Consider the following 14,776-nt stretch of genomic DNA (forward strand, 5'->3'; position numbering starts at 1 on the left):
CGGGCTGCTCCCTTATTCGGCACAGATTTGATGCTGGATGCCCTCGTGTCAGGAACACGCCAGGAACAAAAGGATGCTGCATCATTTGTTAGAAATGAACATTTTCTACCTACCCAGGGCTGAATTTAAGAAAACTCTGAAAATCAAAGGGAAGGAAACGCAGCACGTTAGCTCATTTTGCCAAAAGAACAATTCTGAAACTCAAATAGCGTCAGTAGTTTGTATGGCCCCCATGCGCTTGCATGCATGCCTGACAATGTTGGGCTCCTAATGAGACAACCGATGGAGTCCTGGGTGATTCCTCCCAGACCGGAGCCAGGGCATCGCCGAGCTCAACAGTCGGAAGAGCAGCCAGGCAGTGGAGGAGTCGGACTGCCTGTACAACCTCTGCAGGGTCCAGTTATCTTGTCATGCGACCAGTAGTGACACTGAGCCCAATTAAATGCAAAACCCGTGAAAAAACACAAAAGTGACTTCTTCAGTCACTTCTTCTTCAGAGACTGAAGAAGAAGTGACTGAAGAAGTCACTTGGATGAGTGACGAAACGTTTCTTCCACAAAACGCTACGTCCAGATGAACAGAATCAACTTTTGGAGATTTACTTTCCTGGATGATTGAGAATGCATCGAGATGTTTAAAAAAAAAAAAAAAAAAAAAAAAAAAACACAAAAGTTGAGGTCAGCAACTGGGGTGCCAAAATTTTAGTTTTTTTTTCCTACTTTTTGTTTGAATTCCCCGGGTCGATATTCTTCTGCTCAGGATTCCAACATGAATGTAAATTCTTTAAGCACTTATTTTGAAAAATTAAACAAAATAAGGCTTTTTATTTGTGCATTATTGGGTTTACTTTTAAAAACATTTTCCCAGTTTATGGTGAAAGCGACAGGTCTGTACTCCTCTGTCAAACCCTTTCAGGTACTTTTTGCATCAACTGGAAGAAAAAAAGTCACAATATTCCAGATGTTTTACTAGTATCTTTATTTACATAAATATCAGGATTGTTGGGGGGGTTGGACTCCCAGAATAACACAAAAACAAAACACGGTGATGAAGATGTGGAGGCTAAACAAGAGGACGTCACTTCTTCTCAGGGGCCTTTTCACCAGCCTCCAGCTTGGGTGCATCCTCTTTGGGATCTCGGTAGGCGGGGAACACCTCCCAGGGCGTGTTTAAATCAAACTTCCTAAACTCCTGCGCCAGCTCCACAGGCTCCGCCACCACACGTTTCAACTCATCGTCATAACGAACCTGCAGAGGGAGGCATGCTTCGGGTCAGGTTCTTCTCGTCTCTCACATTGCTGGAGTTGAATAAAGTGGACTCAAAGTAAACTCACCTCCACATATCCCGACAGAGGGAAGTCCTTCCTGAAGGGGTGACCCTCGAAGCCATAGTCTGTCAGGATCCGCCTCAGGTCAGGATGGTTGGCAAAGAAAACTCCAAACATGTCCCACACCTGTGGTAATACAGCTTTGCTCTCAGTTTGTCTGTAATGTTAGTATAAACCGCTGCTGAGTTTCACAAGTGCGGCGGGCGACTCACCTCCCTCTCGTACCAGTTGGCGGCCATGTGGACGGGGACGGCGGAGTCAACCGGTGTTAACTCATCGGTGTAGGTCTTGACGCGGATACGGGAGTTGTAGCGCAGCGACAGCAGGTTGTACACAATCTGTAGACCAGCACACACAGTGAGCCAGAGTACTATAGTACACAATCAGTGCATGAATCAGACTACCTAACGTCCCACCACAGCCCTTCTCTTGGACCGAGTCTGGACTTTGAAATGATTCTTTTCAGCTCTTCTGATCGGTTGGTGTGCTGTGATCCTGTCACATGACCTAAAGTCACCAGGCTTCAGCTCTCAGAGAGATGGCCTCATATTTGACTCTAGAACCCCCCTCAGTACATAGAGCGATGCCCCTAAATGACTCAAGGTGCCAAAGTTCTGTGGCTCCAGACAGGCCTTGGCCTTCCTGGTGCCGCCCCTGCGACCCGGCTCCAGATAAGTGGAAGAAAATGGTTCACTGGATGAAGGTTAGAGCCTGAGCATTTAATATTGAACTGAAAATTTTTATTATACATATTTATATATATTTATTATATGTTATATGTGGTTTTTGGTGCTTTGGAAAACTGTACAAAATGACCAAAACACAATAATAAATACAATTATTATTGAAAGTGGTGGTAGAAGTATTTTTAAAGGCTTATGGTAAAATGTCCTAATGCAGCCAGGCTCTATGATGCACAGTCAGAGGGACTGCTCCATTTGTTAAAGAAGTACAAACTAATTCAGGAACAAATGTTGATAAATCACAGACGCTGCTGTGAAACGTCTTGAAGCACAGACTGGTGCCGACGCTCGGTTGATAAATGAGCCGCAACATTGCAGAAATCTCCTGGTTGGTTCAGACACACCGGTGCACACCAAAGCTCTGCTGCCACGTTCCTCTCACAGAGGCTTCCAGGCTGTCATCAGGTTCATCACTGAACATGCTGACTGAGCCCTGCACACTTTGAGATGCAGTGTTTGGGTTTATTCCAGATTCCTGGAGCGTTGCCTGTTCTGACCTTGAGGTACATTTGTCTGTCTTGAATGTTTTCACTTTTTTATAATTCTTCTTTCTTTCTCATTGTAGAATAATGGACTGATGAGCATACATAATTGCTTCTTTATCGGTGCTTATCTTTCCTCCTTGGCTGGCCGTGCTGATGATCAATTAATCAAATGCATTGATTACCAGCACCAGGCTCTACTTTCCCTCATAATTCCTATCAAAGCATTAATTGTAGACTTGGTCTTTCACACACTGCTTCTAAATTTTGGCTACATTTTTGTTAAACAAATAATGACACAAGCTGTGTCCAAATTCATGGGCTGCATCCTCCTGAGGACCCGGCTTTCGCGGTCTACGTGGGCCGGGTCCTCAGAAGGTCGGGTAGGCCGGAAGTAAACGGCCGTGAAATGGGACGGTCTAGCCTTCTGATTAGCGTCACCGCTGTCTCGGTGGAGTTTAATAAACTCGGCCGTCTGCTCCTTGCTATTTAAAATATAACAGGACACTGGAGTAAATTCTCGACCGTCTCATACTTCTGATTAATCAGTTTTCTGTTTGACGTTCAGTCAGCTGTGTGAAAACCACCCGGGGGATTAATAAAGTTTTATTTTATCTAATCTAAGATAATAACTTTGATCTCAGCCAAACCGATTTACTCACGAACAAATAAAACACTGAAAAAGCCAAACAATAACATTTTTAGGTTGTCTAAGTGACTTATATATCACGTTTAACCCGAGTAGCGAAAGTCCGCGGTGATCTGAAAATGATGTGCCGGGAGTTGTGCCGTTCTCGGCGGCTTCAGTGACCCTCGAGCTCCCGGCTAGCTATCGAGCTGGTGGGTAACAGACGTCTCCAAAAACGTCGAAGCACTTTTGCAAATATGTGGTGTCTTGATAAACCGAGCAGATATTTAAAGTTTACACAGCTACTTTCTCGCCTGAAAATATGTTAAAAGTTTATTTTGTGACCCAGAAAGATTGATAAGAGTAATTTTAAAACTTAGTAGCGGCCGCCATTGCCGGAAACTGGAGTTTGCCTGGGTCACGCTATGAATTCTGGGATATGGTGGGCCACGAAAGACACACCCGACCCATCCTTCAAATTCGGGGAAAAGGAGGACACATTTGTCGGCCGCTTTCGGAGGAGTCTACGAATTGGGACAGCCTTCGGCGCGCCGCTGTGACGTAATCGGCCTACAAATGCGTCCTCAGGAGGATGCAGCCCATGAATTTGGACACAGCTACAGTGTAACATGTTATGTGTTGTTGTTCACCTGCACTGAGAGTTCTACTTTCTTGTTACCATGGCTACACAGGCATGCACCTGCAGATAGGATGCTTTAATGCTTGCCTCTCTTAGCAATAACCTCAGGCAGCTCAAGGCTCAGTCAGTTCCAGTTTATCTCTGTACCTCAAAACGGTTCTGCCGTGTCGGGATGTCGACAGCTGTCAGGTCAGTCATGTTCCTGAACTGAGCATTGGTGTGGTCCCTCAGGAAGGTCAGCACAGGGATGACTCCATCAGGATGGATCATCACCTCCAGCTCGTTGTAGCAGGTCACCTACACACATGAACACAGTCTTTTAGGCCCTGCTGCAGGTTTCTGTATCTAAACATGCATCCATCCATTTTCTTCCTTATTCAACTCAGAGTAAATCCAAACATAATAAGTCTAATTACAGTTTTAAAATATTTAATCAGGTCTTGATTAGTAACGGCACCAACACATTGATGGCTTTTCACAATAACTGTGAAAAGCCATCAATGTGCTGTCTCGGTCAGCAGCAGAAGAGTGTACGTGCTCCCACTGTGATGTGAATATGAACTGACCTGGACCTGCTGAATATATTTGGGCATCATCTCTGCCACATACTCCCCAAACGCTGCCAGCTGGTTGTGAGCGACAGCATCCTTGGGCCTGACGGTGGCTGCAAAGAGCAGAGGAGTCGACACCGTAAATTCACCACAACAGACACTTCAGGCTGTGCAACATTTGACCAGAGTCACAGACACTGGGGCTGTTCGATATAACCATATATATCAGACGACGATATAAAAACGTCTATCGTTTCATTTTACGCTATCGTTTGTTTCGTGGTGTCACAAAATAAACTGTTTACGGCAATATTTGGTCACCGTTTTGATGGTCACTGTAGTGGCTATATTAGTTTCTTAAAGTTCTCTCTTTCTCTTATATTTAATATAATTTAAACCACACTACGGACAGACAAGCGCCTCTTTTTATGCGTTGTCGTTAGCAACAACGACGGTAAAACCATCGCGTGTCCGCTTGTTTATTTTCCACAAACCTTTCACAATAAAGCTCAAGATCCTGTTGAGACTTTTCAAAATAAACTAAATCACATGAAAGAGTATGCAGATTATTTACGGATGAGAAGCAAAAAAGAGCCGTCAGGTGCTAAAAAATAAACCTTAGACTCAAACGTTAGAACAGACTTTTCCCCGCAGCACGCCGTGTAATAAATACTCACAAAGAAAACGGCGGCCGTTACAACTTATGTCTAAAAATGTATCGTTTCATGCATCGGTTAAAACACTCGACTCCAGGTACACGACGCCCAGCTGGAAACACTTCACGCAAGTCGAGCTGCCCGAGATTCACAGAATTTACAAAAAATGTTACATTTTTGTGATTTATATCGTAATCAGGACGATAGATGTCTTATATCAGGATATGAGATTTTGGTCATATCGCACAGCCCTAACAGATGCAAATATGCTTTCATTATGTGTGCCTATGCCAAGAGGCACACATATTACTATTGCTCGGATTTATTATGTGTGCCTATGCCAAGAGGCACACATATTACTATTGCTCGGATTTATTATTCTTATTATTATTATTCTTCAGTTTCCGCCTGAAATTTTGCAGCGAATCTCGCCCCGCAGTTTTGAGACAAGCTTCATATATGTGACCTCATTTTGTGCGGCTGGATCTGGAATGGTGTGCTATGACTTTTGGTGTTTATGAATTTTATAGTTTTTTAAATATTAATATTTTAGTGAAAATTTTCCCGCGCCTCTCTGCCTAACAGTTTTGACATTAGGGTTACATATGTTAGATCATTTTGTGCGGCTGGAGCTGGACTATTATGTCATGACTTTTGGTGTTTATGACTTTTATAGTTTTTGAAATATTTAGATTTTAGTGCAAATTTAGGCCAATTCATCTTTTGGCGCCAAATAAACAGACTTCATTTGTGGTGTGTTGGCGCCATCTTTTGGTCCCATTGAAACAAATTTCAAACTTCATTTGTGGTGTGTTGGCTCTCTCTAGTGGTATGCCGGGAGTGGTACAGCCTGTCTACCCTTATTTGGATACCGTAATGATGACAATATCAATGGCGCGCACAGCCTCGCTGCTTTCAGGAACCATTGGAGGTTTTAAGGTTGCGCGAACCATTGAATAGTTACGGTAAACACAATGGCTTCTATGCTTGGTGGAAAACTCCATATCCCACAATTCATAGCACACCTCTGCCGAGTTACACAATGGCGGCCACCACTTCGTTTTATATGTCTTTTATTAGTGTTTCTAGGTCACAAAATCAACTTTTAAGATATTTTCAGGCGAGAATGTAGGTAGGTAAACTTCAAATATCTGCTTGTTTTATCATATTAGCGACAGTGCTCTGACGACCTTGGTCCTGCCTGACAGCTAGCCGGCTACCTAGCTAGCTGCCGCACTTGGCTGCAAATGCACAGCGAGGGGACTCTCTCTCTCCTTTCACCTCCCCGGTCTCTCGCAAATGCTCGCACAGAATCGGAGTTACAGCTGGATGTGGAAAAAATAACTGAGTTGTTTGGTGGTGCTATAATGCGGAGCTACAACAGTGGGCAGCTATCCACCGGTGTATGACAGAAAGGACATGCCGCGACCGCCGATCGACCGGTGTTTGCTAACGCGGAGGTCAATCGTGGATCAGGGAAAGCGAAGGCAGGAGCGTGAGGTGCACTGAATTTCAGGTAAGAAGTTATGACCTGCACTCTATTTGGGTCAGATATAAACCGAGTTTAGGTGTAGTTTATTTAGCAACATTTCTCTTACGTGTTGCTGATAGCCGGCTAGCTAGCTAGCGCCGCTAGCTTAGCCAGCTAGCGCTGCTAGCGACCCTTCGTGAAAAACCACCCAGGCTTGGCTGATAGTGAGGTGGCTAAAATTTGTTTCATCGCCCGATCGCTCGGCAAGGGTCTGTGTCTTAGCTGGACTTATTTTTCATTTATATGGGCCGATGATGCTGGTCGATGTGGAAAAAATAACTGAGTTGTTTGGTGGTGGAGCTACAACAGAGGGCAGCTATCCACCGGTGTGTGACAGAAAGGACATGCCACGAACGAGACATACAAGGCGGTGAGGCTACCGCCGATCGACCGGTGTTTGCTAACGCGGAGGTCAATCGTGGATCAGGGAAAGCGAAGGCAGGAGCGTGAGGTGAACTGAATTTCAGGTAAGAAGTTATGACCTGCACTCTATTTGGGTCAGATATAAACCGAGTTTAGGTGTAGTTTATTTAGCAACAGTTCTCTTACGTGTTGCTGATAGCCGGCTGGCTAGCTAGCTAGCGCGGCTAGCGACCCTTCGTGAAAAACCACCCAGGCTTGGCTGATAGTGAGGTGGCTAAAATTTGTTTAATCGCCCGATCGCTCGGCAAGGGTCTGTGTCTTAGTTGGACTTATTTTTCGTTTATATGGGCCGATGATGCTGGTCGATGTGGAAAAAATAACTGAGTTGTTTGGTGGTGGAGCTACAACAGAGGGCAGCTATCCACCGGTGTGTGACAGAAAGGACATGCCGCGAACGAGACATACAAGGCGGTGAGGGTACCGCCGATCGACCGGTGTTTGCTAACGCGGAGGTCAATCGTGGATCAGGGAAAGCGAAGGCAGGAGCGTGAGGTGAACTGAATTTCAGGTAAGAAGTTATGACCTGCACTCTATTTGGGTCAGATATAAACCGAGTTTAGGTGTAGTTTATTTTCATTGTGCTGACTTTTTCAATCACTTACAATAACTCGTACTGCGTGCTAGCTAGCACGACGGGGACGGAGTTTGTATACAGCTGTGTGCACGCTAAGTTACCGATGTTACCGATGTTGAACTTTATGACAGCCTCCCCTGTCATTCTCTCGCCTGTTGAAACTTCAGTCATGAAACTGATCAATGATCGGCTTTTCTCTCTTGTTTGTTTATCGCTAAACAACAGCAGCACGTTTAAGCTTGATCAGCTGTTGTTAGAATTCATTTGCTTTTAATTTCTAGTATCAGCTGATGTTTGCTGCAGCCACAGCTGTAAAAACGGCTGTTCCAAACCAGATGTCCTTACTGAATCATCAGAGCTGAACTGGTGATGGAGAAACAGGTTTACCCTTAGGTGACATGAATGAGTTGAAGGGAAATTACGAACTGTTTCTGAGAGAGGAATATACACCAAGCTCCTTTTTTTGTGTAGCTGACAGCTGGTAACTGTGCAGGGGCGGATCTAGCAAAGCTTTTGCCAGGGGGCCAGGTAGGGCATTAACAGAGAAAGGTGGACACAAAGATATACTTTTCTTTCTTACTCTCATATAAAATATTTAGCTTTTATTAAATAGTTATCTGAATCTTACAACCAAAGTTTGTATAATAATACACAAGATTGGCTGTAGACCATTGTTCATCATTCAGAACACTGTGTAAAAATAACAAAAAACAAAAAGTGAATGCAAAAGTGCATAAATATTTATTTTACGTGTTTGATGTGTGTGGCGGGGCGTGGTCTGCAGTGCCGCTGCAGGGGAGGTGGACCCACCTGAGCGGCACCTGCAATCACGCCTCTCGGGCGTAGTCTGTGCTCTCTCGGCTGTTTTTTGGGTGTGTGTTGGGCTGTGAGTTGAAAAGCTACAGCTGGCTGGGTGGGTACACCAACCATGTGTGAAAAGTGGTCCATAACGTACTGGTTCAAAGCGTGTTCGTGCAAACATTGTCGTGTCTGCCGTGGTACAATGGAACTTCTGCTCATGAACCTGTGTGCACAGCGTCTGCAAATCGGGGCTGTACAAAGTCACTTCATCTTTACCCAAAACTGTAAACTGTCATCTGTGAGGCGCGAGCGGTGTTTGTTTTTACCATAATTCATGGTGGAGAATGGCTGCTCTTCTGAGTTTTGCTGTCTGTAGCTGTATGAATGGCAAACTACACTGATTAGCAGCGGCATAGGCACACTTAAAATTTCTTCTGAAATTTTCGCTTTCTAGTTATTCTTATTATTATTATTCTTCAGTTTCCGCCTGAAATTTTGCAGCGAATCTCGCCCCGCAGTTTTGAGACAAGCTTCATATATGTGACCTCATTTTGTGCGGCTGGATCTGGAATGGTGTGCTATGACTTTTGGTGTTTATGAATTTTATAGTTTTTTAAATATTAATATTTTAGTGAAAATTTTCCCGCGCCTCTCTGCCTAACAGTTTTGACATTAGGGTTACATATGTTAGATCATTTTGTGCGGCTGGAGCTGGACTATTATGTCATGACTTTTGGTGTTTATGACTTTTATAGTTTTTGAAATATTTAGATTTTAGTGCAAATTTAGGCCAATTCATCTTTTGGCGCCAAATAAACAGACTTCATTTGTGGTGTGTTGGCGCCATCTTTTGGTCCCATTGAAACAAATTTCAAACTTCATTTGTGGTGTGTTGGCTCTCTCTAGTGGTATGCCGGGAGTGGTACAGCCTGTCTACCCTTATTTGGATACCGTAATGATGACAATATCAATGGCGCGCACAGCCTCGCTGCTTTCAGGAACCATTGGAGGTTTTAAGGTTGCGCGAACCATTGAATAGTTACGGTAAACACAATGGCTTCTATGCTTGGTGGAAAACTCCATATCCCACAATTCATAGCACACCTCTGCCGAGTTACACAATGGCGGCCACCACTTCGTTTTATATGTCTTTTATTAGTGTTTCTAGGTCACAAAATCAACTTTTAAGATATTTTCAGGCGAGAATGTAGGTAGGTAAACTTCAAATATCTGCTTGTTTTATCATATTAGCGACAGTGCTCTGACGACCTTGGTCCTGCCTGACAGCTAGCCGGCTACCTAGCTAGCTGCCGCACTTGGCTGCAAATGCACAGCGAGGGGACTCTCTCTCTCCTTTCACCTCCCCGGTCTCTCGCAAATGCTCGCACAGAATCGGAGTTACAGCTGGATGTGGAAAAAATAACTGAGTTGTTTGGTGGTGCTATAATGCGGAGCTACAACAGTGGGCAGCTATCCACCGGTGTATGACAGAAAGGACATGCCGCGACCGCCGATCGACCGGTGTTTGCTAACGCGGAGGTCAATCGTGGATCAGGGAAAGCGAAGGCAGGAGCGTGAGGTGCACTGAATTTCAGGTAAGAAGTTATGACCTGCACTCTATTTGGGTCAGATATAAACCGAGTTTAGGTGTAGTTTATTTAGCAACATTTCTCTTACGTGTTGCTGATAGCCGGCTAGCTAGCTAGCGCCGCTAGCTTAGCCAGCTAGCGCTGCTAGCGACCCTTCGTGAAAAACCACCCAGGCTTGGCTGATAGTGAGGTGGCTAAAATTTGTTTCATCGCCCGATCGCTCGGCAAGGGTCTGTGTCTTAGCTGGACTTATTTTTCATTTATATGGGCCGATGATGCTGGTCGATGTGGAAAAAATAACTGAGTTGTTTGGTGGTGGAGCTACAACAGAGGGCAGCTATCCACCGGTGTGTGACAGAAAGGACATGCCACGAACGAGACATACAAGGCGGTGAGGCTACCGCCGATCGACCGGTGTTTGCTAACGCGGAGGTCAATCGTGGATCAGGGAAAGCGAAGGCAGGAGCGTGAGGTGAACTGAATTTCAGGTAAGAAGTTATGACCTGCACTCTATTTGGGTCAGATATAAACCGAGTTTAGGTGTAGTTTATTTAGCAACAGTTCTCTTACGTGTTGCTGATAGCCGGCTGGCTAGCTAGCTAGCGCGGCTAGCGACCCTTCGTGAAAAACCACCCAGGCTTGGCTGATAGTGAGGTGGCTAAAATTTGTTTAATCGCCCGATCGCTCGGCAAGGGTCTGTGTCTTAGTTGGACTTATTTTTCGTTTATATGGGCCGATGATGCTGGTCGATGTGGAAAAAATAACTGAGTTGTTTGGTGGTGGAGCTACAACAGAGGGCAGCTATCCACCGGTGTGTGACAGAAAGGACATGCCGCGAACGAGACATACAAGGCGGTGAGGGTACCGCCGATCGACCGGTGTTTGCTAACGCGGAGGTCAATCGTGGATCAGGGAAAGCGAAGGCAGGAGCGTGAGGTGAACTGAATTTCAGGTAAGAAGTTATGACCTGCACTCTATTTGGGTCAGATATAAACCGAGTTTAGGTGTAGTTTATTTTCATTGTGCTGACTTTTTCAATCACTTACAATAACTCGTACTGCGTGCTAGCTAGCACGACGGGGACGGAGTTTGTATACAGCTGTGTGCACGCTAAGTTACCGATGTTACCGATGTTGAACTTTATGACAGCCTCCCCTGTCATTCTCTCGCCTGTTGAAACTTCAGTCATGAAACTGATCAATGATCGGCTTTTCTCTCTTGTTTGTTTATCGCTAAACAACAGCAGCACGTTTAAGCTTGATCAGCTGTTGTTAGAATTCATTTGCTTTTAATTTCTAGTATCAGCTGATGTTTGCTGGAGCCACAGCTGTAAAAACGGCTGTTCCAAACCAGATGTCCTTACTGAATCATCAGAGCTGAACTGGTGATGGAGAAACAGGTTTACCCTTAGGTGACATGAATGAGTTGAAGGGAAATTACGAACTGTTTCTGAGAGAGGAATATACACCAAGCTCCTTTTTTTGTGTAGCTGACAGCTGGTAACTGTGCAGGGGCGGATCTAGCAAAGCTTTTGCCAGGGGGCCAGGTAGGGCATTAACAGAGAAAGGTGGACACAAAGATATACTTTTCTTTCTTACTCTCATATAAAATATTTAGCTTTTATTAAATAGTTATCTGAATCTTACAACCAAAGTTTGTATAATAATACACAAGATTGGCTGTAGACCATTGTTCATCATTCAGAACACTGTGTAAAAATAACAAAAAACAAAAAGTGAATGCAAAAGTGCATAAATATTTATTTTACGTGTTTGATGTGTGTGGCGGGGCGTGGTCTGCAGTGCCGCTGCAGGGGAGGTGGACCCACCTGAGCGGCACCTGCAATCACGCCTCTCGGGCGTAGTCTGTGCTCTCTCGGCTGTTTTTTGGGTGTGTGTTGGGCTGTGAGTTGAAAAGCTACAGCTGGCTGGGTGGGTACACCAACCATGTGTGAAAAGTGGTCCATAACGTACTGGTTCAAAGCGTGTTCGTGCAAACATTGTCGTGTCTGCCGTGGTACAATGGAACTTCTGCTCATGAACCTGTGTGCACAGCGTCTGCAAATCGGGGCTGTACAAAGTCACTTCATCTTTACCCAAAACTGTAAACTGTCATCTGTGAGGCGCGAGCGGTGTTTGTTTTTACCATAATTCATGGTGGAGAATGGCTGCTCTTCTGAGTTTTGCTGTCTGTAGCTGTATGAATGGCAAACTACACTGATTAGCAGCGGCATAGGCACACTTAAAATTTCTTCTGAAATTTTCGCTTTCTAGTTTTTCTAATACAACCGATTGTCTCGCTGATGTTCTGAGGACTCTCCTGAGCATTAAGGAAACACGGATTCAGATTTTTCCTGGTTCCAATCTGATTACAAGTGTTTAAATAATAAAGTCACTGTGAGGGACAGTTTGGGAATCAGTGCTAATATAAAAGCAACTTCAGGGTCAATGACGGTGCTTCTAACTTTACTAAATAAAATCAAGCAAATAAAATATTTTGAATACAAAATAAAGATTTCATCAACAAATCATTGAAAAGCTGAACATCTGAACCACTTCAGAACGTCTCTCTGCTTACTGACTGCAGCACACGAGCTAGCTCCAAAGGTTCAGCCAATCCTCATAAACCCTGTTATCCCAGTTCGACCTGACAATGACCCACAGAGCTTCTTGTGATGTCAGGAACCCGGGCCTTTCTCAACCTGTAGATGCCTCCCAAGGTTACTGAAAAAAATTCATGTCAGTAGGTCAGCACTTGTTCCTGCAAGTTTCCTCTGAGGTCTGGACTCATGGATTCATGCTACTGTTCATTAGTCACCAGGGTGTCGAACTTCAGACGAGGTACTATCCCAACTATCCTTTTTAAAAGCTTTGACAAGTTGGCAGTTAATGTTGTCACTGGGCCTGTACTGTATAAGTAAACTGTGTGATGTGAAGAAACACTGTACACTCTATACTGCAATGATGTCTCCATAGGCTTTAAATATTCAGGAGCAGCCAAAACTAAGTCTTACTCAATATTGTGATGACTGTGACAAATATTTTATGCAAATAGACGATTTTGTCATTTTCATGCTGATGCAGCAGGGGTGAGGTAGTGTTTCCCACCCCTGTCATATTCACATGGTAGCTACTGGATATTGATAGTTATAAATGTGAATGTGTGTGTGTATTCTTATGTTCTGGGACTAAATGTTGTTTCAGTCAATTGTTTTCTTCCAATTATCATTTTTAAAAAACAAAACTGAAACACAATGGCTTTATGAACAAATGTAACTAAAAGTCCACGTATAGCCTTAACATTACAAAGAATATAAAATGCCAAAGCCAATCATGCCCCTCATTAGCAAATTGTAAAGATAAAGACAACATCATGAGTCATTGCTGGGACTCCCCTCCCTAAGGAGGATTCAACACAGATGTTTCAGCCCAAAGCTCAGACTTAAAGAAGCGGCACACTAAGCCAGCAGCTGTGCTACACACACGCGGTGTCGCCTCTTTGTTGCCAACTTTGTGTACCAGAGAGTTTTTTTCTCATTCATCTGACACGCGCACAAAGTCACGAAAGTCTTTTACTGCTGGGAAAACACTAAATTTTCATTTGATATATGTAGTGCTTTATCTGATAGGTCGAGCTTTGTGTGTCTGTCAGCAGACAAATGTGATCAGCAAAATAACATCACAACAGTCACAAACACAGCAGCTTTCATTATGGACCCCACTCCATGTGCTGTTACATATATTTGGACCCTGTGGATATTTTTAAAGCATCTGTGAGTGTTTAAACAAAAAGTCCGATGTTTTTAGCTGTAAAACGTTGCTGTGTGATGTTAGCACCGGGGACAAAAACAACCCGTCACTGCAACCATGTCCGTAGGTACAAACTATGATTTGCTGCTCCATACTCCCACAGTAACGTCCTGTTAACTAGTTGAGTTAAAACAAATCCTAATGCCATTCTAACTCTGGGGTTCTCATATATTTGACAGCTATTAGTCCTAATGTCAAACAGCTCGGTGGTTCAGCGGCACTACCCTGCACGATGAGTTAGTGTGTACTCACGTCTGGTCTCGGTGCTGGAGCCCTGCAGTCTGATCTGCTGCTGCAGGAGACACGAAGTCCTCGCAACTGAGGAGGGGACAGACAGAAAGGATCAATCACAGAGGTACTGACGAGTGAATCCGCACTGCTACACAAGAGCTGGCTAAAGGTAGCATTAGCTAGCTCGAAGGTCAAACACGGAGCATTTGACAGCTGAAGACGACACTGTATTGGTAGCACGTAAACGGACGCAGGCTAAAACGAATCACTGCAATTTACAGCCTGTATGTGGATTTATAGTTAACGTACTGTTAAAACTCCTTCCAAGACCTCCGCGGACAAACCGTACCAACGACGCCGCCATGTTGGCTTTCTCAAGTTTCCTCTTCGGGCCGAGAGCTGACAATTAGCGGCCAGTCGCCCCCTCGTGGACGGGAAGACAAATGTCACTCAATGTGCCCTGGAAAATGGTGGTCATAAATATTTTGTACTTGTAAATCAGGATGTGTATGTGTAAAAAGAATTTGTGTGTGTGTAAAAAGAATTTGTGTGTGGACTTAGCCAAAAAATACGTGTGAAACTCTGCACTCAAGTTTCAAGTTACAAGCACGAATTTTGACCCTGTTTTTCTTCCTTTCATCTGATTGGCCAATGTCATGTCAATCACAAATTTAACTATCCAATCAGAGAACAGGTGGGTTTGGCTGTCGGAGGGGCGCTTTTTTGAACTGCAGGTCCTTGAAGGGTAATACAGTTTGAAGCTGGAGGATCTCTACGTAAATATCCAATA

At 44.3% G+C, this 14,776-nt stretch overlaps 1 protein-coding gene across 1 annotated transcript; it reads right to left on the reverse strand.

The window, feature by feature from the left end:
- Positions 1-961: 961 nt before the first annotated feature.
- Positions 962-14,403, reverse strand: ndufs3 (NADH:ubiquinone oxidoreductase core subunit S3). The gene is made up of 7 exons (XM_063469449.1): positions 14,296-14,403; positions 14,008-14,073; positions 4,388-4,485; positions 3,969-4,118; positions 1,541-1,666; positions 1,335-1,454; positions 962-1,248 (listed from the first exon to the last, which is right to left on the reverse strand). Exons 1-7 carry the CDS (start codon positions 14,348-14,350, stop codon positions 1,078-1,080), a joined length of 786 nt encoding a protein of 261 aa, XP_063325519.1. The 5' UTR covers positions 14,351-14,403; the 3' UTR covers positions 962-1,077.
- Positions 14,404-14,776: the final 373 nt, after the last annotated feature.

The sequence above is a fragment of the Pelmatolapia mariae genome, linkage group LG1 (assembly GCF_036321145.2).
Source record: "Pelmatolapia mariae isolate MD_Pm_ZW linkage group LG1, Pm_UMD_F_2, whole genome shotgun sequence".
Classification (NCBI taxonomy): Eukaryota; Metazoa; Chordata; class Actinopteri; order Cichliformes; family Cichlidae; genus Pelmatolapia; species Pelmatolapia mariae.